The sequence below is a fragment of the Balaenoptera borealis genome (assembly GCF_965194805.1).
Source record: "Balaenoptera borealis genome assembly, chromosome: 17".
Taxonomy (NCBI): domain Eukaryota; kingdom Metazoa; phylum Chordata; class Mammalia; order Artiodactyla; family Balaenopteridae; genus Balaenoptera; species Balaenoptera borealis.
Genome location: NC_138876.1, coordinates 32,970,730 through 32,994,714, shown reverse-complemented (window position 1 = coordinate 32,994,714; position 23,985 = coordinate 32,970,730). Strand labels below are relative to the sequence as shown.

At 36.2% G+C, this 23,985-nt stretch overlaps 1 protein-coding gene across 15 annotated transcripts in view; it reads left to right on the top strand.

Moving 5' to 3' along the window:
- RIMS2 (regulating synaptic membrane exocytosis 2) overlaps nucleotides 1–23,985 on the top strand; it is a 590,702-nt gene that overhangs the window by 132,402 nt on the left and 434,315 nt on the right. For all 15 annotated transcript variants that reach the window (XM_082364215.1, XM_082364218.1, XM_082364205.1 and 12 more), the window contains one exon: nucleotides 3,885–4,095. In XM_082364215.1, coding sequence (XP_082220341.1) covers nucleotides 3,885–4,095 — 211 coding nt within the window. The remainder of the gene's footprint in view (nucleotides 1–3,884; nucleotides 4,096–23,985) is intronic.

The window sequence follows — 23,985 nt, the reverse complement described above, 5'->3', positions numbered from 1 at the left end:
TTAATCTGTTAATGTGGTAAATTATATTGCTTGAATTTAGAATGTGGAACCAACCTTGCATTCCCAGGATAAACATCACCTATTTGTGATGTGTTATTCTTTAACATATTTCTGGATTTGGATTGCTAATGTTGGGTTGAGGATTTTTGTACCTTCTCATGAGGAATATTGGTCTATAATTTTCTTTTCTTATTATACTTTTGTATGGTTTTGGTATCAGAGTAATGTTGGCCTTAGGAAATTAGTTAAGAAATGTTTCTTTCACTTTTATTTTCTGGAAGGGATTATGTAGAATTGGTATTGTTTCTTCCTTAAATATTTTGCAGGATTCATCAATAAAGCCATAGAGAACTGGAGTTTTATTTTTGAAAGGTTTTTAAACTATGAGTTATATTTCTTTAATAGCTTTAGGACTTGTCAGGCTATCTAGTTCTTCTTGAGTGAGGTGTACTTATTTCTGTCTTTGAAGAAGATGGTGTATCTCTCATGTAAGTTGTAGAATTTTGGGCATAGAGTTGTTTGTAGTATTCTCTTATAATCTTTTACATTTAATTTTGTTTAACTGTGGAGTCTGTAGTGATGTTCCCTCTATCATTGTTGTAGGTAATTTGCATCTCTCTTTCTTTCTCTCTCTCTCTTCCTTGATCATTCTGGCTGGAGGTTTATCAATTTTATTGTTTCTATTTTAAAAAGAATCAGTTTTTGGTTTCATTGATTTCTTCTCTAATCTTTTAAAATTTCCTTTCTTCTACTTTCTTTGGGTTTAACTTTCCTTTTTCTTTTTTTGAAACTCATTTGAGACTTTTTTCTTTTTGACATAAGCATTTATTTCTATGTCTAGGTCTGGTTTTCCATACGATACTTCCAAGGAGTATCATACTCCTGCCTGAAGAACTTACTTCAAATTCCTTGCAGTTAAGGTCTTCTTTTAACATTTCTTTGCCTGAAAAAGCCTTTATTTTGTCTTTATTTTTTTAAGCATAATTTCACTGCATATAGGATCTTGGGTTGACAGGTTTTTTTTTTTTCTTCATGTCAGTGCTTTATAAAGATGTCATTCCAAAGTCTTCTAACTTGCATGGTTTCTGAAGAATAATCTTCTGTCATTCTTATCATTGGTTCTTTGTACATAATATGTTATTTTCTCTGGCTGCTTTTATAGTTTTCTCTTTATGTTTGGTTTTTAGCAATTTGACTATGATGTGTGTAAAAGTGTGTGTGTGTGTGTGTGTGTGTGTGTGGTATTTGTTCTACAAAGGATTCTCTGAAGTTCACGTGTCTGTGATTTGCTGCCTTTGATTACTTTTGAAAAATTCATGGCCATTATCCCTTCAAATATTTCCTCTGTTCTGTTTTCTCTTTCTTCATCTTCTGGGACTCCAGTTTTACATGTTAGATCATTTTAGCTCTTGGATGCTCTCTCTCTTTTTTTTTTTTTTTTTTTCTTTTTGGCCACAGCACACAGCATGCAGGATCAGATCCCTGACTAGGGATCGAACCCATGCCCCCTGCAATGGAAGCATGGAGTCTTAACCACTGGAACACCAGGGAAGTCCCTTGGATGTTCTTTTTTTCCTACACTTTTTTTTCTTTTTTCTGTTTTAACGTGGATAATTCTTATTGACTTATTCTCAAGTTTACTGTTCTTTTCCTTAGTTCTTTCAAGCCTACTCATGAGACCATCAAAGGAATTCTTCATCTCTGAGGACATATTTTTTATTTCCAGTATTTCCATTTGACTCTTACAGTTTCCATCTTTCTGCTTCAATACCCTATTTGGTCATGTCTGTTGTCCACCTTTTTTCTCTATATCTTTTACCTTAATAATTTTAATCATTTTAAAGTCTGTGTCTGATAATCTCATCATCTTTGTCATCTCTGAATCTACTTGTAGTGATTATTTTATCTCTTGACAACGGGTTGTTTATTCCTTGTGATTTTTCCCTGAGTCTCATGCTTTTGAGTTGTATTTATGCCTTAAAGTTGGCATGCCTTTTCTGTCAGACTGTCAGTATTGGGGATTAAGTCACCAATCAAGTCAGGGGTTCAGACAGGTTTGGATTTTGTTGTTGCCATCATTATCTTTAGTGCACTACTATCTTCAAATTCCTCTAACAGTGGGCTACTGTTGCTTTTTGCTTGGGGTGGATGCAGGAGTACTGTAAGTTTTTTTTTGTTTTTGTTTGTTAGTTTTTAATGTTTTGCTACCCCTTCAGCCATTCCTATCCACTTATGTCACAGAGGGAGGGGGTCTCTCCCCATGTTCTTGCCCATTCCCCAGAGGTAGACTACTGGTGCTTATTTCTTGATCCTAGGCTTGTGATAGGGGTGGGGTGTTCTGTTGTATGTGTTCTATCTTCCATCTTTGAACAGGCTTTGCCCACCTGGGCCTCAGAGATGAGATTTGCTCAAGGATTTTACTCCCTCCTTCCCATGGAAGCAAATCTGCCTTGTATCTCTGAATGGTTTGGGGCAGGAGATTCCACCCCTCCCTTAGTGATAAAAGGCCTTTAATTTGTGGGTAAGATCTTGGTTGAAGATGGTTTCCTGTCCCTCTTTCATAGGAAGAGGGTTTTTTTTCAAGCTTTTCCCTAGTTGCAATGGATCTTTGCCTTTGCCCTGGGATGACAGAGTTTACTCCCTTTTCCTGTGGCTTATAACTTTGGCTTTTTTAGGAGAAATAATCTGGGAAAATGTGCCTGCGTCCTAGCAGCCACTAGTCAGTCACTTCTGTTATACCTGCACATGTGCACCCCCAAAGGGTTCTTTTTGTTCTCATGCCCTGCTCTCAATATGCCCGATGAATAACCAGTGGAGGTATGTGGAAGAGTGCTTGTGAGTGAGTGTGAACTTCCCTTGAGTCTGGGCCCCTAGCTATTCCAAACTGTCATGTTAACCACACTTGGCCTTTACAATTTGTTAAAGTTTTAATGAATTTCCTCTTACCTAATTGTAAGAGGAAACACCTCTTTCTCCTGTGTTCTGCCAAAGGAGAAACAGTGTGGCCCATTGCTCTTTGGAAGGGCTTGTTGCTCTTTGGAGTTTAGATTATTTGGTTGCCTTATAACCTCAACTCTGTGATGGGCTCAAAACAAGTTATGATATTTTAGATTATCTAGCCTTTTGTCCTTTCTAGGATGGGAGTGACATTATTTACAGCTTTGTAAATCCTAAACGTTAGTTCTGATTAGGAACTTTGATTTATAAATCAAAATTATAGTTTTAAATATTTTAAATTATCCTTTATAAAAACAATGGAAGTGAAAAGTTTTATCACTATTTATTTTTAACTAGAAAAAATAAAGGCCTTACTTTTATTTGCACAGCCTTATTTGGTAGGCTTCTAATATTTCATAGTGTCTTTGCAGCCAGCTAATGTCGAGACTATTGAATAGATTTAAACAGTTAGTGAGACCAGTCATCCAATGTTTTCCCCTCTGTTGGATTCTTAAGATCATTCCAATTGAGATTCTGTCTCAATGATTTGAAGTTCATAGGTTTTGGTTTCACTGTGTAAGTCAAATCAGTCTTTTTGTGAAGCTAAACTGTTGAAAAATAACATTGTAAATATTTTTACAACGGTATATGATTGAAAATATATTGCAAATGGTTGGTAGAAATTTTACAATTACAGTTCAAAGAAGTATCTTAATTGTATTGTTTCTTAAATTAGCATGTATATCAGAAGGCAGAACTAGTTACAACACTTTTATGATGTGATGTGCCATAAAAGATGTTATTCTATAAACATAAAATTAAATTTTTATTCTGTATTCTCCTATGGATTTTTTTTGTATATAAAATTGTGTCTACAGATTGTGGTAATTATTATTATTTTTTGAGACATCAGGAAACCAAATTTTTCTTATCTTTGTTCTCTGCAGAAAACTTCATCAGCAGTTTGAAATGTATAAGGAGCAGGTAAAGAAGATGGGAGAAGAATCACAGCAGCAGCAAGAACAGAAAGGTGATGCTCCAACCTGTGGTATCTGCCACAAAACAAAGTTTGCTGATGGATGTGGCCATAACTGTTCATATTGCCAAACAAAGTTCTGTGCTCGTTGTGGAGGTCGAGTGTCATTACGCTCAAACAAGGTACAGAATGAAAATTACACTTCATAATTCTCTTATACTTAAGCTTATCTTGAATAAAATAGACAACTGAAATTAATATTCAGGTTAATCAATGAATAAAAACCTTCCCTAGTGTCTTCAATTCAGATAAAATAATTAAAAAAAATTTTCCTCTGAATTAAAAAGGTATTTGTCTCATTGTTTATGTTCTTTAGCTTATGATTTTGTTTAGAATCATAGGGTCTTAGACTTTCAAAGATGAAGAGAATTTAGAGATCAATTGACCTAACTCCTTATTTTATAGGTGTAGAAAACTCAGATCCAGAGACACTAAAATTCATCTTAAAGTCACACAACTGATTAATGTTTGGGTTGTGTCACAGCTTTTTCGATTACTTCACATAATTTTATAAACTTGGTAGATCTGCTCTTCCTTTGGCCTCCATTTTCTTTCTTTTTGAAAGAGGCTCTTTCTGGCTTTGAGATTCTGTTTTTCATAATTTTATAGCTTTTGAGGCTACTTTACTCTTTATTTTTGTTTTAACATTAATGAAATAAACATTAGACTATGGAATTTAAAGAAGAAATGTTAAGGCTGTGTTTCACACCTGTACTAGATTTTTGTAATTTATCCATCCACTTTAGGGAATATATTAATATTTCCCAAAGAATGCTATGTTGAAATTATTAAAAGCAGTATTTTAAATTGTTGTCTCACTAAGTTCTTTATAATTTGTATTTATCTCCTTCATAGTATTTTATCACTCAGTTCTTAGGTAACTTAAAAATATGAAGCTGATGTCTTTACATACATTACTTAGACGTAATTATGGGAATTTGTTCCCCTTTGTGATTTTATTTCTCCATTTTCTCATTGTTTCGCTTTTCTCATTGTTTTGTTTTGCCCAGAACTAATAACTTTTCTTTATTTTTCCTTATCTTTCTCCCTGGTTTACCTGATTATTTTTCTTTTTCTTGACTAGTTGCATTGGCTAGAAACTCCAGTGTAATTCTGATTGGAAGTGATGAGAGAAGCTATCCCTATTTTGTTCTTATCTTAGGGAGGAAGCATTCAGTCTTTCACTATTAAGTATTATGTTAGCTATCAGCTCTTCATAGATGCTGTCTATTATTAATTTGCTGAGAGTTTTTGTTTGTTTGTTTGTTTACCTCAGGAATAGATTTAGATTTTGTGAAATACTTTTTTTCCATCTATTGAGATTGATTATATGTTTTTTGTTAATATGGTGAACTACATTGATTGATTTTGAAATGTTAAACCAACTCTGTATTCCTGCAATAAAACCCATTTGGTTATGATGGATTATATCTTTTACATATTAATGGGTTTGATTAGATAAAATTTTGTTTACAATTTTTGCTTCTGTGTTCATGAGGGTTGATATCTGTAGTTTTCTTTTCTTGCAGTGTCTTTCTTTGATTTTGGTATTAGAGTAATGCTGGCTGGATAGAATGAGTTGGGCAGTATTTCCTCCTCTCCAGTGTTTTAGTAGAGTTTCTGCAATATCTGTATTATCTGTAGTGATGCTAGCTCTTTCATTCCTGATATTGGTAATTTACATCTTCTGTCTTTTTCCCTGCTCAGTCTGACAGATATTTATCAATTTTATTGATCTTATCAAAGAACCAGCTTTTTGTTTTATTGATTTTTTAAATTGTTGATTTCATCTTTGATCTTTATTATTTCTTTACTTTTGCTAACTGTAATTAATTGTCTCTTCTTTTTCTGGTTTCTTAAGGTGGAAGCTGAGGTCATTGCTTTGAGATGCTCCTTCTTTTCTAATACAGGCATCATGTGCTGTCAATTTCCCCTAAGTACTGCTTCAGTGACATCCCCCAAATTCTGATATGCTGTCTTTTCATTTTCATTCAGTTGAAATACTTCCTAATTTTACTTTTCATCCTTGACCTATGAGTAACTTAGAAATATGTTATTTATTTTTTAAATATTGGGGGTGGATTCCAGAGATCTTTCTATTAATGATTTTTAATTTAATTCGGTTGTGGTCCTAGATATACTTTGTATGCCTTGAATCCTTTGAAATGTACTGAAACTTATTTTATGGCCCAGGATATGGTTTATTTTGACAAATGTTCTGTGTGTTCTTGAAGAGGGTGTATATTCTGCTATTTTTTGACAGTGTTTTTAAATGTCCAGTAGGTCAAGTTGTTTAATAGAGTTGTTCAAGTCTACTATATCCTTGTTGATTTTCTACCTATTTATTCTATCAATTATTAAGAGAGGGGTATTGAAATATATAACTATTCTTGGATCTGTCCATTTCTTTTTACAGTTTTATTGGCTTTTGCTTTATGTATTTTAAAGTTCTGTTTTTAGGTGCATAAACATTTAGCATTATTACATCCTATTAAATAATTGGCTCCTTTATAATTATCAAGTGACTTTATTCCTGGTAATATTCTTTGCTCTGAAATCTGTTTTGTCTAATCTTACTATAATCATTCCAACTTTCTATTGGGTAGTAGTAACATTGTTTATGTTTCCTGTTCTTTTACTTTAAACTAATTTGTGTCTTCATATTTGAAGTACTTTTCTTATAGGCAGCATATAATTGGGTATTGCTTTGTTAGCCAATCTGATAATCCCTGCCTTTCAATTGGGTTTTTAGATAATTTATATTTAATGTGATTACTGATATGGTTAAGTTTGATTATATCATTTTGCTCTTTTTCTACTTTTACCATCTGATCTTTATTTCTTTTTTAGTTTCCTTTTGGATTAATCAAGTACTTTTTTGATTCAGTTCTATCTGCTTTGTTAGCTCATTAGCTTTGTTGACTCTTTCTTTGGTAGCTTTGTTGGCTCTTTGTTTTGTTATTTTATTAATTGCTTAAGGATTTGTAATATACATCTTTAAATGATCACAGTCAACCTTAACTGATATTATACCATTTGGTGTATAGTATAGTATAAGAATATACAATAGTGTACTTCCATTTCTACCCTTCTGGACTTATATTATTGGTATCATATAGCTTACTTTTTACCTGTTTTATAAATCCCACAATACACTGTTCGTTTGTTTTTTGTTTGAAAGGCTTATGTTTTAAGGAGTTTTAAATAATAAAGAAATATTATGTATTTACTTGTGTTGTTACCATTTCTGGTAGTGTTAATTTCTTTTTGTAGATCTATATTTCTGTCTGGTATCATATTTCATCTGCCTGAAAGATCTCCTTCAATATTTGCTATATTACGAGCCTGCTAGTGATGAATGCTTTCAACTTTTTATGTTTAAATTTTTGCCCTTGTTTTTTTTAAAAGATATTTTTGCTTGGTATAGAATTCTAGTTTAACAGTTATTTTCTTTCAATATTTTAAATATTTTTGCTTCACTGCCTTCTCCCTTTCACTGTTTCCAATTAGAATTGTAATACCATTCTCATCTTTATCTCTCTGTATATAATGTGTCTTTTTTGTCTGATTGCTTTTAAGATATCCTTTTGATCACTGGTTACATGCAATTTAATTATGATGTTTCCTGGTTAATTTTCTTCATGTTTGTTGTGTTTGGAGTTTTTTTGAGCTTTTTGGATCTATGTGTTTATAGTTTTCATAGGCTGTATAGAATGTTGTCAATTTTTTCTTCATATATTTTTACTGGCCCATCCTCTCTCTCTTCTCCTTCAGGGAGTCCTGTTACCCATACACTAGGCTGCTTGAAGTTGTCCTACAGCTCACTTACATTCTTTTTTATTAAATCAAATTTTAATTTTCTCCATTTTCATTTTGTTTATGTTTTATTTCTATGCCTCAGGTTTACTAATCTTTTCTTCTACAGTGTCAAATCTGCTGTTAATACCATTCAGTGTATTTTTTCATCTCAGACATTATAGTTTTCATGTCTAGAATTTCAATTTTAGACATTTTTATATCTTCCACAGTCTAGTTAACTTTTTGAACATGTAGAATACACACTCTGTAATAATTGTTTTGAAGTTCTCCTATGCTAATTTTAACATCTTTGTCAGTGTTGGGTTGGTTTTGATTGATGGTATGTGTTTTCCTGACTCTTTAAATGCCTAGTATCTTATGTTGAATATCAGTCATTGAAAATTTTACTTTGTTGGGTGCTAGATATTTTTTGCATTCCTATAACTCTCCTTGAGCTTTGTTCTGGAATGCAGTTAAGTTACATGGAAACAATTTAACTTTTGTATCTTGCTTTTGTGATTTGTTAGGTAGATCTGGAACAGTGCTCAGTTTAGCACTAATTATTCTCTTCTACAGAGGCAAGGCTTTCCTGAGTACTTTAACCAATACCCCATGATTATGAGTTTTTCTTGTCTAGCTGGTAGGAACATCTACTGTTTTCTCTAATCCTTTCAGATGATTTTTTTCCCCACTCCTGGGTATTTAATCACATTCCTGCTCACTGATCATTACTAAGTTGAACACTTGAAGAGTCTCTCTGTAGATCTCTGGAGTTTTCTTCCTCTGTTCACCTTTCTCTTCTCTGATAACTTGTTCAATGAAAGCTAGCTGTGTTGGCCTCCTCAGGCTTAGTTTGTTCTCTTCAACTTAGGATGTCTGCCAAAGTGAGTTTCAGCTGCTCTGTACTACTCTGCTGCCTGGAAAGCCTCTCAAAACAGTAACCTGGGGCAATTGTAGAGCTTATCTTGTTTGTTTCCCATATTTCAGCTGGCCTTTTTTGCCTGATGTCCATTGTCTTGAAAACCATTCTTCATACATTTTGCCTATTTTTTGTTTGTTTGCTTGTTTCAGGCAGAGGAAGGAATCTAGCCCTTGCTACCCCATTTAGGCCACAAGCAGAAGTCTGTAATGACATCTAAATATAGTTTGCTTAAAAATATATTTTCTGGTTTCTAACATATGGTCTCTTTATGCTGAGCAAAGTTCTAGTCAATAAGTTAAGTACAGTGAAAAACTGGAACACCCCTTGAACATTTTTTGTATTGTAATCAACTGTAAAACTTTATATCGTGGATTAGCCTTATGTGGATGATTTATGGAAGAAGAAAGGAAGCAAAGAGAGTAACTCCCATGTTTCTCATATTTTTTCTTAGATCTGAGGGAAATGTTAGGGACTAAACATAAAAAATAATTTTCATTCATAATTTACTTGGGAAAGCATTCCTTTTATATATATATACATATATATATGGCCTATATTCTAAATGAAAAGAATAATGAGTTTAATTTCTCTTTTCAAATTGCATCTTACTACATATACTCAGTTGCCTTATGTACTAGAAGAAGGCTTTTGCTCACAATAGATACTGAACACATTTTTTTTTGGAATTTTATTTTATTTTATTTTTTTATACAGCAGGTCCTTATTAGTTATCTATTTTATACATATTAGTGTATATATGTCAATCCCAATCTCCCAATTCATCCCACCCCCCCGCCCCCGCTTTCCCCCCTTGGTGTCCATACGTTTGCTGAACACATTTTTTGATTTTTCATAGCTCCAAAGGATTAAGCTCAGTGCATTTTGGTAAGATTAGTTTTATGAAGTAGAATAATGACAATATAAATATTTTATAGCTTAAAATTTAATTATAAATCGATTTAAAAATTATTTCAGTAATCTCCTAAGAGAACAAGATAAAATAATCTTTTGTTTTAATTTTAAGGGTCTTTCATGTGCAACCATCCTTAACAATTAGTTAACTCTTCTGAGGTGCATTTAGGATACAGAGAGAATAAATGAAGCACAGGACTATGGAGTACCAGTATAATAAGATTTTATGAAATATTGCTTTCATTGATTTTCTTGAGATGATACTCCTTAATAAATTAAAGCTATATATTTAGTTAAATTGAAAAATAATGACTTTCTAAGGGAGATATTATTTTGTAAACATGGAATAGAGACTCTAGTGGTAAAGACATTAAAAGTAATTTACAGTCAGGATTATTTTAAGCTTCAAAGTGTGGCAACATTAATTTTTTGTTTCTTTTACTTTTTGGGAAAAATAGATTACTATCTCTCAATGGATAATCTAATTTTGAAAAAATAAAGAATATACGTTTTTTAGAATTATAGTGTTTAATTTGCAAATGTAACAGATATGGATTCTTTCACTATAAATTATCAGATTTGAAGCAGAATGAATGATACCTTTAGTATGGTTGTAAAAGAAAGTGATTCTTAAGAAAGTCCCTTAAAATATATTGATATATGTGTGTTCAGTATATCAGATGGTAAGTCTTTTAAAAAAAAATTCAAGTCACTGTGATTACCTGCAAGTCTGTAGTTAGTGTGCTTGTGCAATATATAATCAGTTCCCATACCCCAAATCAAACATATCATGTATGGATTTTCTGTTAGATTTTTATGAAATCACTACATTCCAGTATATTGGTAAAAATTTGACATTCTCTAGGAACAGGGTGACTTAAGTTGAGACAACTAGGAGAACCAAGTTTTGTTCCTGCCCTGGTGTTACATGACTCTTGTTGACATATCACTTCATGTCTTAGTGCTTCTGTTTTAAAATCTGTAAAATGACAGCATCAATTTAAATGATTTCTAAGGTCTCTTCTGGGCTTAACATTTTATGATTTTTAAATTAATACTAGATTATTCATGTAATCCTTGGAAAGGAACATAGTCAGATATTTCTACTGCTTAAAGAATTTATAAAGGGAATTGAGAAGCTTCATTAATTCTGTTATGTCAGTATGTCTCGTATATTGTGTGTTAAGCTTTGGCAGTGGTCTTGAAAGTGTACCCTGATGTGGAAGGAAGGTTTTTTGGAGAGGAGACGGGAGCGAATAACTTCAAGGGCACAGATTTCCATATGTATTCCTTCATTTTTTCTTAAAATTGATCTACCTGAGAACACTTTTCTGTTTTGTAAATTTTTCTTTCCAACTCACTTTTATAAGTGGGTGGCTTCTACTCTTCAAAAGAAAAGCATGCTTCTCAACCATACCTAATCTGAATTTTGGTCTTTATATAATATATTGCCTCAGGATGTAAAAATCTCTGGGGCACCAGGCAAAGTGACAAGGAGAGTTGCCGCTGAAGGAGAGTTGTCCTGAAGGAGAGATTCATGAGGGCAAAGCAGTGAGAAGTTCTGTAAGAAACATAGAACGAGGCAGCACGTTATTTCATTCAGGCAACAGACTTTTGGCGAGACTCTGGTGCCTCATCTCTCTTTTTCAGAATTGGAATTTTGAGATGATTATCATGGTGACCCATAATAACACATTTATATGAATTTAAAAATGAAGTTGGACTCTTTTTGATATAAAGTCAGATTTGTGTGATGGTTTGACAATGTGGACTAGTTTGCCAAATAGGTTATATAAAGTAGACATTTTCTGTATATTGAATGAGGTAAATCTGCAGCTCCAAGCTTTGATAAAAATATAATTAAATCACACCTACAATACACAATATATCTGAAAATATATCATTTCCAACTATTTAAACTTAAAATTTAAATGCTATCTTAAAAATGTACAAGGGGTACGTGGTTTTAGAGATTTGAGAAAAGAGAAAAAATATTTGTAGACTACTGATATATAACAGGTGCAAGGTATGCTTGGTTATTGGCAGACATGCTTTTGAGAGTTGTCTTTGGTATCTCTTTGCTCCTAACCTCTTGGTGGAAAGGATACTGCTCAGTACCTAATGTCCTCATCAATAGATAAAGTGAGCTCCTTATCATTAGATAAGATGAGCACCAGGTTAAATAGATTTTACTTAGTATATATGGAGAAGATTAGTAATAGCATCTGAAATGAGTTCTGATCATAATAGGAGACTATATAGAGTTTAATAAATAAAGGAATTCAGGATATCACCAGAACTTTAGGATGGTAAAGCAGATACTAGATAGTGGAGCACAGTGGAAATAGAATTGCAGGTAATTGTGAGAGGACAGTTAGACATAGTCATGAATTTCTCTTTCTTCACCCAATAAATCTCATCTAATTTCTTTTAAAGCATCCCCAACAAAAATACTTAACTTCAAACATAAGCAAAAACAAGTGAAGTCCTATCTGAAGCAATTTTTTTAAAGTTAAAAATAATTCTGATCCATGAAAAGGACATGAGGGGACTCACCGAAAATTTTGGAGGTGACAGATATGTCTGTTACTTGATTGTGGTGATGGTTTCATGGATATATTCGTAAGTTCAAACTCATCAAATTGTATACAAAAATATATGCAGTTTTAATATATCTATATAAATAAATAAATGGTTCAATTAAAAAAAAAAGGACATAAGCTTCTTCTTTTGAAGTCTTGTCTTTTAAACTCTCTTTCAATAAATATATTAAAATACCACTGACTCTCACTTAGGCCAGAACAGACTATATATTTCCTATTGCTGGAACAACGCCCAGATCTACTTCTCCTATAATTTTCAACTTTTTGAATGGCACCACTATATGCTATATCACCTAAACTAGAAAGCCAGGAATCATCTCAGGTTTCTGTCCTTCACCATTCTTTACCCACAAATTTTGCATTTTATTCTTTCCTCTCTGTCTACATAAACTACTAACTGCTCTCTTATTTGGGCTCTCATCCTCCATCACTTGGACTAGTGTTAGTTTCTTAACTGGTCTCTTTGCTCCCATCTGGATTCCTCAAACACATCCTTCACATGCTGCTATGCTGATATCTGTAAAATGCAGATCTGATTATTTTACCCTCTGCTTAAAAACTATTTAGTGACGCCTCATCTCTTCAGTGAAGTTTCTAGTGGCATAAAGAGCCCTCTCCCTATGGTTTATTCCCTGCCTAACTCAAAGAATAAGCTTCACTGCATTCAGTATACCCGACTAAACTACACTGCAGTCCTCCCTTGATGTCCCATGTCCTTTGGGGATTGGTTCCAGGACTGGCCCCCCCTCCCCATGCATAGCAAAATACATGGATGCTCAAGTTCCTTATGTAAAATGGCATAGTATTTGCATATAACCTATGCACATCCTCCTGTGTACTTTAAACCATCTCTAGATTGCTTATAATTCCTAATATAAATGCTATATAAATAGTGGTAAATAGAGTGTAAATTTTATGTAAATAGTTACCAGTGTCACATATTCAAGTTTTGTTTTTTGGAACTATTGACACAAATAAGCAATAAACAGTCTATAATAGGAATAGGAAAGAGTTTTCTTTGAGACACACTGAGGACTATAGCCTGGGAGACACAGATTCAAGAAGGACTTGAATTGTGTTCAGTCAGACTAAAAAATGGGGGAGGCTTATATATGGAAAAACTGCAAAGTTACATAAATTGCTTGTCAAGAATTAGGATTGGATCTGGCAAGAAGTAAGAGTGCTTACTAAGCAAGGATTGATTGGGGTCTGAAATGGTTGCATGGTTACAAGGGGAGACCTTGAGACCATAAGGCTGAAGCCGGTAACTGCTGGAAGATATTGCTTTGAGAACGGCTGGTGGTGTCCTTGAGTTTGATACAATTCAGAAGATTCAGGGTCTCAGTGATGCAGGAACGTGTCTGAAACCACATCCACAATAGTCACCCAGCTCTGATTTGAATGCCTGAAACAGTCACTTCGTTTTGATTTTTTTTTTTTTTAAACATCTTTATTGAAGTATAATTGCCTTACAATGGTGTGTTAGCTTCTGCTTTATAACAAAGTTAATCAGTTATACATATACAATATGTTCCCATATCTCTTCCCTCTTGCATCTCCCTCCCTCCCACCCTCCCCATCCCACCCCTCTAGGTGGTCACAAAGCACCGAGCTGATCTCCCTGTGCTATGCGGCTGCTTCCCACTAGCTATCTATTTTACATTTGGTAGTGTATATATGTCCATGACACTCTCTCACCCTGTCACATCTCACCCCACCCCCTCCCCATATCCTCAAGTCCATTCTCTAGTAGGTCTGTGTCTTTATTCCGTCTTGCCACTAGGTTCTTCATGGCTTTTTTTTCCCTTAGATTCCGTATATATGTGTTAGCATACTGTATTTGTTTTTCTCTTTCTGACTTACTTCACTCTGTATGACAGACTCTAACTCCATCCACCTCATTACAAATACCTCCATTTCATTTCTTTTTATGGCTGAGTAATATTCCATTGTATATATGTGCCACATCTTCTTTATCCATTCATCTGTTGATGGACATTTAGGTTGCTTCCATGTCCTGGCTATTGTAAATAGAGCTGCAATGAACATTTTGGTACATGACTCTTTTTGACCTATGGTTTTCTCAGGGTATATGCCCAGTAGTGGGATTGCTGGATCGTATGGTAGTTCTATTTGTAGTTTTTTAAGGAACCTCCATACTGTTCTCCATAGTGGCTGTATCAATTTACATTCCCACCAACAGTGCAAGAGAGTTCCCTTTCCTCCACACCCTCTCCAGCATTTATTGTTTCTAGATTTTTTGATGATGGCCATTCTGACCGGTGTGAGATGATATCTCATTGTAGTTTTGATTTGCATTTCTCTAATGATTAATGATGTTGAGCATTCTTTCATGTGTCTGTTGGCCATCTGTATATCTTCTTTGGAGAAATGTCTATTTAGGTCTTCTGCCCATTTTTGGATTGGGTTGTTCGTTTTTTTGTTATTGAGCTGCATGAGCTGCTTGTAAATCTTGGAGATTAATCCTTTGTCAGTTGCTTCATTTGCAAATATTTTCTCCCATTCTGATGGTTGTCTTTTGGTCTTGTTTATGGTTTCCTTTGCTGTGCAAAAGCTTTTAAGTTTCATTAGGTCCCATTTGTTTATTTGTGTTCTTATTTCCATTTCTCTGGGAGCTGGGTCAAAAAGAATCTTGCTGTGATGTATGTCATAGAATGTTCTGCCTATGTTTTCCTCTAAGAGTTTGATAGTGTCTGGTCTTACACTTAGGTCTTTAATCCATTTTGAGTTTATTTTTGTGCATGGTGTCAGGGAGTGTTCTAATTTCATACTTTTACATTTATCTGTCCAATTTTCCCAGCACCACTTATTGAAGAGGCTGTCTTTTCTCCACTGTATATGCTTGCCTCCTTTATCAAAGATAAGGTGACCATATGTGCGTGGGTTTATCTCTGGGCTTTCTATCCTGTTCCATTGATCTATATTTCTGTTTTTGTGCCAGTACCAAACTGTCTTGATTACTGTAGCTTTGTAATATAGTCTGAAGTCAGGGAGCCTGATTCCCCCAGCTCCATTTTTCGTTCTCAAGATTGCTTTGGCTATTCGGGGTCTTTTGTGTTTCCATACAAATTGTGAAATTTTTTGTTCTAGTTCTGTGAAAAATGCCAGTGGTAGTTTGATAGGGATTGCATTGAATCTGTAGATTGCTTTGGGTAGTAGAGTCATTTTCACAATGTTGATTCTTCCAATCCAGGAACATGGTATATGTTTCCATCTATTTGTATCATCTTTAATTTCTTTCATCAGTGTCTTATAATTTTCTGCATACAGGTCTTTTGTCTCCTTAGGTAGGTTTATTCCTAGATATTTTATTCTTTTTGTTGCAATGGTAAACGGGAGTGTTTTCTTAATTTCACTTTCAGATTTTTCGTCATTAGTGTATAGAAATGCAAGAGATTTCTGTGCATTAATTTTGTATCCTGCTACTTTACCAAATTCATTGATTAGCTCTAGGAGTTTTCTGGTAGCATCTTTAGGATTCTCTATGTATAGTATCATGTCATCTGCAAACAGTGACAGCTTTACTTCTTCTTTTCCGATTTGGATTCCTTTTATTTCTTTGTCTTCTCTGATTGCTGTGGCTAACACTTCCAAAACTATGTTGAATAATAGTGGTGAGAGTGGGCAACCTTGTCTTGTTCCTGATCTTAGTGGAAATGGTTTCAGTTTTTCACCATTGAGGACAATGTTGGCTGTGGGTTTGTCATATATGGCCTTTATTATGTTGAGGAAAGTTCCCTCTATGCCTACTTTCTGCAGGGCTTTTATCATAAATGGGTGTTGAATTTTGTCGAAAGCTTTCTCTGCATCTATTGAGATGATCATATGGTTTTTCTCCTTCAATTTGTTAATATGGTGTATCACATTGATTGATTTACGTATATTGAAGAATCCTTGCATTCCTGGGATAAACCCCACTTGATCATGGTGTATGATCCTTTTAATGTGCTGTTGGATTCTGTTTGTGAGTATTTTGTTGAGGATTTTTGCATCTATGTTCATCAGTGATATTGGCCTGTAGTTTTCTTTCTTTGTGACATCTTTGTCTGGTTTTGGTATCAGGGTGATGGTGGCCTCGTAGAATGAGTTTGGGAGTGTTCCTCCCTCTGCAATCTTTTGGAAGAGTTTGAGAAGGATAGGTGTTAGCTCTTCTCTAAATGTTTGATAGAATTCACCTGTGAAGCCATCTGGTCCTGGGCTTTTGTTTGTTGGAAGGTTTTTAATCACAGTTTCAATTTCAGTGCTTGTGATTGGTCTGTTCATATTTTCTATTTCTTCCTGGTTCAGTCTCGGCAGTTTGTGCATTTCTAAGAATCTGTCCATTTCTTCCAGGTTGTCCATTTTATTGGCGTAGAGTTGCTTGTAGTAATCTCTCATGATCTTTTGTATTTCTGCAGTGTCAGTGGTTACTTCTCCTTTTTCATTTCTAATTCTATTGATTTGAGTCTTCTCCCTTTTTCTCTTGATGAGTCTGGCTAATGGTTTATCAATTTTGTTTATCTTCTCAAAGAACCAGCTTTTAGTTTTATTGATTTTTGCTATTGTTTCCTTCATTTCTTTTTCATTTATTTCTGACCTGATCTTTATGATTTCTTTCTTTCTGCTAGCTTTGGGGTTTTTTTGTTCTTCTTTCTCTAATTGCTTTAGGTGCAAGGTTAGGTTGTTTATTCGAGATGTTTCCTGTTTCTTGAGGTAGGCTTGTATTGCTATAAACTTCCCTCTTAGCACTGCTTTTGCTGCGTCCCATAGGTTGTGGGTCGTCGTATCTCCATTGTCATTTGTTTCTAGGTATTTTTTGATTTCCCCTTTGATTTCTTCAGTGATCACTTCATTATTAAGTAGTGTATTGTGTAGCCTCCATGTGTTTGTATTTTTTACAGATCTTTTCCTGTAATTGATATCTAGTCTCATAGCGTTGTGGTCGGAAAAGATACTTGATACGATTTCAATTTTCTTAAATTGACCAAGGCTTGATTTGTGACCCAAGATATGATCTATCCTGGAGAATGTTCCATGCGCACTTGAGAAAAATGTGTATTCTGTTGTTTTTGGGTGGAATGTCCTATAAATATCAATTAAGTCCATCTTGTTTAATGTATCATTTAAAGCTTGTGTTTCCTTATTTATTTTCATTTTGGATGATCTGTCCATTGATGAAAGTGGGGTGTTAAAGTCCCCTACTATGATTGTGTTGCTGTCAATTTCCCCTTTTATGGCTGTTAGTATTTGCCTTATGTATTGAGGTGCTCCTATGTTGGGTGCATAAATATTTACAATTGTTATACCTTCCTCTTGGATCGATCCCTTGATCATTATATAGTGTCCTTCTTTGTCTCTTATAATATTCTTTATTTTAAAGTCTATTTTGTCTGATATGAGAATTGCTACTCCAGCTTTCTTTTGATTTCCATTTGCATGGAATATCTTTTTCCATCCCCTCACTTTCAGTCTGTATGTGTCTCTAGGTCTGAAGTGGGTCTCTTGTAGACAGCATATATATGGGTCTTGTTTTTGTATCCATTCAGCCAGTCTGTGTCTTTTGGTGGGAGCATTTAATCCATTTACATTCAAGGTAATTATCGATATGTATGTTCCCATTCCCATTTTCTTAAATGTTTTGGGTTTGTTATTGTAGGTGTTTTCCTTCTCTTGTGTTTCTTGCCTAGAGAAGTTCCTTTAGCATTTGTTGTAAAGCTGGTTTGGTGGTGCTGAACTCTCTCAGCTTTTGCTTGTCTGTAAAGGTTTTAATTTCTCCATCAAATCTGAATGAGATCCTTGCTGGGTAGAGTAACCTTGGTTGTAGGTTTTTCTCCTTCATCACTTTAAGTATATCCTGCCACTCCCTTCTGGCTTGCAGAGTTTCTGCTGAAAGATCAGATGTTAACCTTATGGGGATTCCCTTGTGTGTTATTTGTTGTTTTTCCCTTGCTGCTTTTAATATGTTTTCTTTATATTTAATTTTTAACAGTTTGATTAATATGTGTCTTGGCATGTTTCTCCTTGGATTTATGCTGTATGGGACTCTCTGTGCTTCCTGGACTTGATTAACTATTTCCTTTCCCATATTAGGGAAGTTTTCAACTATAATCTCTTCAAATATTTTCTCAGTCCCTTTCTTTTTCTCTTCTTCTTCTGGGACCCCTATAAATCGAATGTTGGTGCGTTTAATGTTGTCCCAGAGGTCTCTGAGACTGTCCTCAGTTCTTTTCATTCTTTTTTCTTTATCCTGCTCTGCAGTAGTTATTTCCACCATTTTATCTTCCAGGTCACTTATCCTTTCTTCTGCCTCAGTTATTCTGCTATTGATGCCATCTAGAGTATTTTTAATTTCATTTATTGTGTTTTTCATCGTTGCTTGGTTCCTCTTTAGTTCTTCTACGTCCTTGTTAAATGTTTCTTGCATTTTGTCTATTCTATTTCCAAGATTTTGGATCATCCTTACTATCATTATTCTGAATTCTTTTTCAGGTAGACTACCTATTTCCTCTTCATTTGTTAAGTCTGGTGTGTTTTGACCCTGCTCCTTCATCTGCTGTGTGTTTTTCTGTCGTCTCATTTTGCTTATCTTACTGTGTTTGAGGTCTCCTTTTCACAGGCTGCAGGTTCGTAGTTCCCGTTGTTTTTGGTATCTGTCCCCAGTGGGTAAGGTTGGTTCAGTGGGTTGTGTAGGCTTCCTGGTGGAGGGGACTATTGCCTGTGTTCTGGTGGATGAGGTTGAATCTTGTCTTTCTGGTGGGCACGTCCACGTCTGGTGGTGTGTTTTGGGGTGTCTGTGGCCTTATTATGATTTTAGGCAGCCTCTCTGCTAATGGATGGGGCTGTGTTCCTGTCTTGCTAGTTGTTTGGCATAGGGTGTCCAGCCCTGTAGCTTGCTGGTCGTTGAGTGAAGCTGGGTCTTGATGTTGAGATGGAGATCTCTGAGAGATTTTTGCCGTTTGGTATTACGTGGAGCTGGTAGGTCTCTTGTGGACCAGTGTCCTGAAGTTGGCTCTCCCACCTCAGAGGCACAGCCCTGATGCCTGGCTGGAGCACCAAGAGCCTTTCATCCACACAGCAAAAAAGGAAAAGGGGAAATTAATATATCCTGCTCGTAAAGTCCACCTTTTGAATTTGGGATGATTCGTTGTCTATTCAGGTATTCAACAGATGCAGGCACATCAAGTTGTTTGTGGAGCTTTAATCCACTGCTTCTGAGGCTGCTGGGGGAGATTTACCTTTCTCTTCTTTGTTCGTACAGCTCCCAGCGTTCAGCTTTGGATTTGGACCCGCCTCTGCATGTACGTTGCCTGAGGGCGTCCGTTCCCCGCCCAGACAGAACGGGGTTAAAGGAGCAGCTGCTTCGGGGGCTCTGGCTCACTCAGGCCGGGGGAGGGAGCGGTACGGAGGAGGCGGGGCGAGCCTGCGGCGTCAGAGGCGTCGTGACGTTGCAGCAGCCTGAGGCGCGCCGTGTGTTCTCCCGGGGAAGTTGTCCCTGGATCACAGGAGCCTGGCAGTGGCGAGCTGCACCGGCTCCCGGGAGGGGCGGTGTGGAGAGTGACCTGGGCTCGCACACAGGCTTCTTGGTGGCGGCAGCTGCAGCCTTAGCGTTTCCTACCAGTCTCTGGGGTCCGCGCTGTTAGCCGCGGCTCGCGCCCGCCTCTGGAGTTCGTCTAGGCGGCGCTCTGAATCCCCTCTCCTTGCGTGCCGCGAAACAAAGAGGCAAGAAAAAGTCTCTTGCCTCTTCGGCGGCTGCAGATCTCCTCTCCAGCTCCCTCCCGGCTCGCCGCGGCACGCCAACCCCTTCAGGCTGTGTTCACGCCGCCAACCCCAGTCCTCTCCCTGCGATCCGACCGAAGCCCGCACCTCAGCTCCCAGCCCCGCCTGCCCCAGCGGGTGAGCAGACAAGCCTCTCGGGCTGGTGAGCGCTGCTCGGCGCTGAGCCTCTGTGCGGGAATCTCTCCGTTTTTCCCTCTGCGCCCCTGTTGCTGTGGGATCTGCGCTGATAGCCGCGCAGCTCGCACCCGTCTCTGGATTTCGTTTAGGCAGCGCTCTGAATCCCCTCTCCTTGCGCGCCGCGAAACAAAGAGGCAAGAAAAAGTCTCTTGCCTCTTCGGCAGCTGCAGACTTTTTCCCGGACTCCCTCCCGGCTAGCACCAAAGCCCGAGCCTCAGCTCCCAGCCCCTGCCCGCCCCGGCGAGTGAGCAGACAAGCCTCTTGGGCTGGTGAGTGCTGGTTGGCGCCGTGCCTCTGTGCGGGAGTCTTTCCGCTTTGCCCTCCGCACCCCTGTGGCTGCGCTCTCCTCCGTGGCTCCGAAGCTTCCCCCCTCTGCCACCCGCAGTCTCTGCCCGCAAAGGGGCTTCCTAGTGCCTGGAAACCTTTCCTCCTTCACAGCTCCCTCCCACTGGCGCAGGTCCCGTCCCTATTCTTTTGTCTCTGTTATTTCTTTTTTCTTTTACCCTACCCAAGTACGTGGGGATTTTCTTGCCTTTTGGGAGGTCTGACGTCTTCTGCCAGCGTTCAGTGGGTGTTCTGTAGGAGCAGTTCCACGTGTAGATGTATTTCTGCTGTATCTGTGGGAAGGAAGGTGATCTCCGCGTCTTACTCTTCCGCCATCTTGCCCCCTCCCGTTTTGATTTTTAAACACATTCTTTTCTTTAATGGCTAAAGCAGATGTACAATGCATGTTTGACAGGCCATAAGACAGGCTGTCCTAGTTAGCATAAAGTTCAAGCCAAATCATGTGTAAGCCAGAATGACTTATACATGATGCTTTCTTTGGGTATCCCTTGTGAATTAACCACTAACTCTTTTGTGCCTCAATGAATTCTACAGACTTCTAATGTATTACTCTTAACATTTTATTATTATTGATAGATTAAATACTTGTTGAGTGAATGAATGGAGGAAAGAAATTGGGTGTACTTATCATGGGCATGTTATTTTGGGACAAGCTTTGTGTTTTGATCCAGCTTCTTGCTGCAGCTCAGCACTGTGATGATGTTTTCCTGAAGATGGCAGTCCAAACTTGTGGATGAATAAAAAGATAAACTTATACTGCCTGTACAGCAGTATGTAATTCTTGCAGTTCTTGAAAAAAAGAGTCCAGGCTTGAGAGAGAAGATGGAGTATTACTGTAGTGGTGTGAAAGAGAAGTGGTTTTGGATTGATTATAGAAAGTAGGCAAGAAGAGAGAGACAGGTGATGGTGGTATAACTCTGGAGAATGTACAACATCGATATATAGAGAGGGATATATCTTTCTGGCAATACAGATGAGCAAGTAGTAGGAGAAAGACTGAATATCTAGAGAAGGAATCTGAGGGGAGCTGACATTAGTTTCTTAGGTGACTGGGGAACTAATGAAAAGTTGCACAAAGAATAGTTGTTGGCAGATGAAATTGCCATATTTAGTCTGAAATGGTGCTATGACTATCAAGAGGAAATATCAGAGAGGAAAGAGAACAATAGAGCCAGTGATAGAAGGTAGATTAATACTTAAAGTACATTGATCTTGGGAAGAGGCAATGTGATTGCTTATCAGCAGAAGTGGTAAGACAGTAAGGATGGCCATAGGGAGAGTTGATTATGAGGAAAAAATGCTAAGTATAAAATTCTTTTAGAATGTAAAATACAATAAATTTTTAATAGCTATTTAAAGGAAATTAAAAAATATAATTTGTACTATTAAAATTTTAATAAATGCTTTTGGATATACTCTAAGTTATTATTAGAGTTTTCATGTCTAGTAATTATGACCTAAAATCATTAATTCATCAATTAAATTATAGACAAGATACATAAAGCCAACAGAAGACACTGGCATTATATAGAGGCAACGCTGTGTGGTGGCTTCAGCTCAAGTTCTGAAGTGAGACTAAGCTTAAATCCCAGCTTTATCATTTACCAGCTATGTGACCTTGTATAAGATGCTTTGTCTCTCTGCCTCAGTTTCTTCATCTGTAAGTAATAGAAGTAATAATAGTACATATCTTACAAGGCTATTGTGAGAATAAAATGAATTCACAAATATTTGTGAAGCACTTAAACATGTACCTGGCACACAGTGAGTGCTTTAAAAGTGTTTTGCAATAATTTCTATGCTATTAGATTTCTTCTTACCTAACATATATGTCAGGTACCATGCAAGATGCTTTCACATATGTTTTCTTATTCAATTAGGTAATCGTATTTGTAGATTGGATTAGTATATTCCTTACTGTATACCTAAACTGAGTCTGTCATTATGAATATGTATGTAAATATATATACCTTATTTTAATCTTTAATCTTTGAATTGACCATTTAGTCTTTTCTTTTTTTAAACACAGACTAAGCATAAAGCTGAAGTAAATATCCAAATGATTCAATTGAAGATTCACTTTTAACCAGTTAAAAATATCCAAGTTTTCCATATGTTTAAAATTAAACTACTCGTCCACAGCAAGTTATTTTTTATATTTCACAGGAGATTTTAATCAGTCTTTGTCTTAAGGACCTTGATAATATTTTATATTTATATATTACCTTTGTTTTTCAAGCAACTCAATTCCAGTTTGATTACTGATGAGCTTAAAGTCACTTTTGACAAATACAGTGAAACTTCTGACTTAAATTGTATTACGAAAATCTGATTAGAAGAGACTACTAGTCCTTTTGTTTTGAATTTCTTTTCTTTGGAGGCTTGCCAGTTCAAAGAGAAGAACCATTTTGATTATGGGTCATCTTCCTCATTTTTCTTTTTTCCTTTAAAAATTTCCTTGGGAGATTTTATTCACTTTCATAGCTTCAGATTCTGTATGTATGCTGACGATTTACGGATATGATTTCACTAGCCGGATTATTCTTTTGAGCTCCAGATCCACCTCTGTAGCTGCCTACTGAAAAATCTCTGCTTGGATATATTAATGGGCACCTCAGATTCACCTTGTTTATACTTGAAGTCATTATTTTCCCCCAAATCTGCTTCTCCATGTGTTTTTTTCTCTCAAGGAATTGTCTCCTTATCCTCCTGGTTGCTTAAACCAGACTCTGGGAGTCCTCTACTTCTTCCTCTTCCTCAATCAAGTCATAAGGGGCCTTACTTCTCAGTATCTCCTAAATCAGTTTACTTCTCTCCTTTCCTCTTGCTACTACTATAGTTTATACCACTATCACATTTGTTTCTTACCCCAAATATTTTAACAACTTCCTAACTGGTCTCTCTGCTTCCAGACTTATCTTCTTCCAGTCTGTCTGCACATTTTAGCAAAGTAAACACTTTATAAGTAGTAGCAAATAATGTTATGCCTTATTTATAAATCATATGGTAGATTTTGTATTTATTTTTTATCCTTATTGAAAGATAGTAAAGATATAATGGCAGAGTAATATTCATGTGTATATTATAGCTAAGTTTTTCATGTGTATAACTAAAATTGGACCTGTATTATCTGTTAAGAGGGATTAACTATTAGCAAATTCGTTAGATATGACTTCATTTTTTTCTTTCTTTTTTAAAAAATTTCTGCAATGTGAGTTATTTTGTACAAGTACTGTGCTTCTAAGCTTTTGCCAGATATTAATATAGTCAACCATGGAGACTTTAGTTCAAACATGTCATTTATAATTTAGTCATTTCCAGCTACTTGTGTCCAAATATGCCAAGCATGTTTGTGCTTCTGTGCTTCTTGCATATTCCATGTTCTTTGCATAAAATGTTCTCCCTCACTAGTCTTGCCGACATTCTCTTTATTACTTTAAAGGCCTGCTTACATCTCAGAAACTTTCTCTTATTTCTTT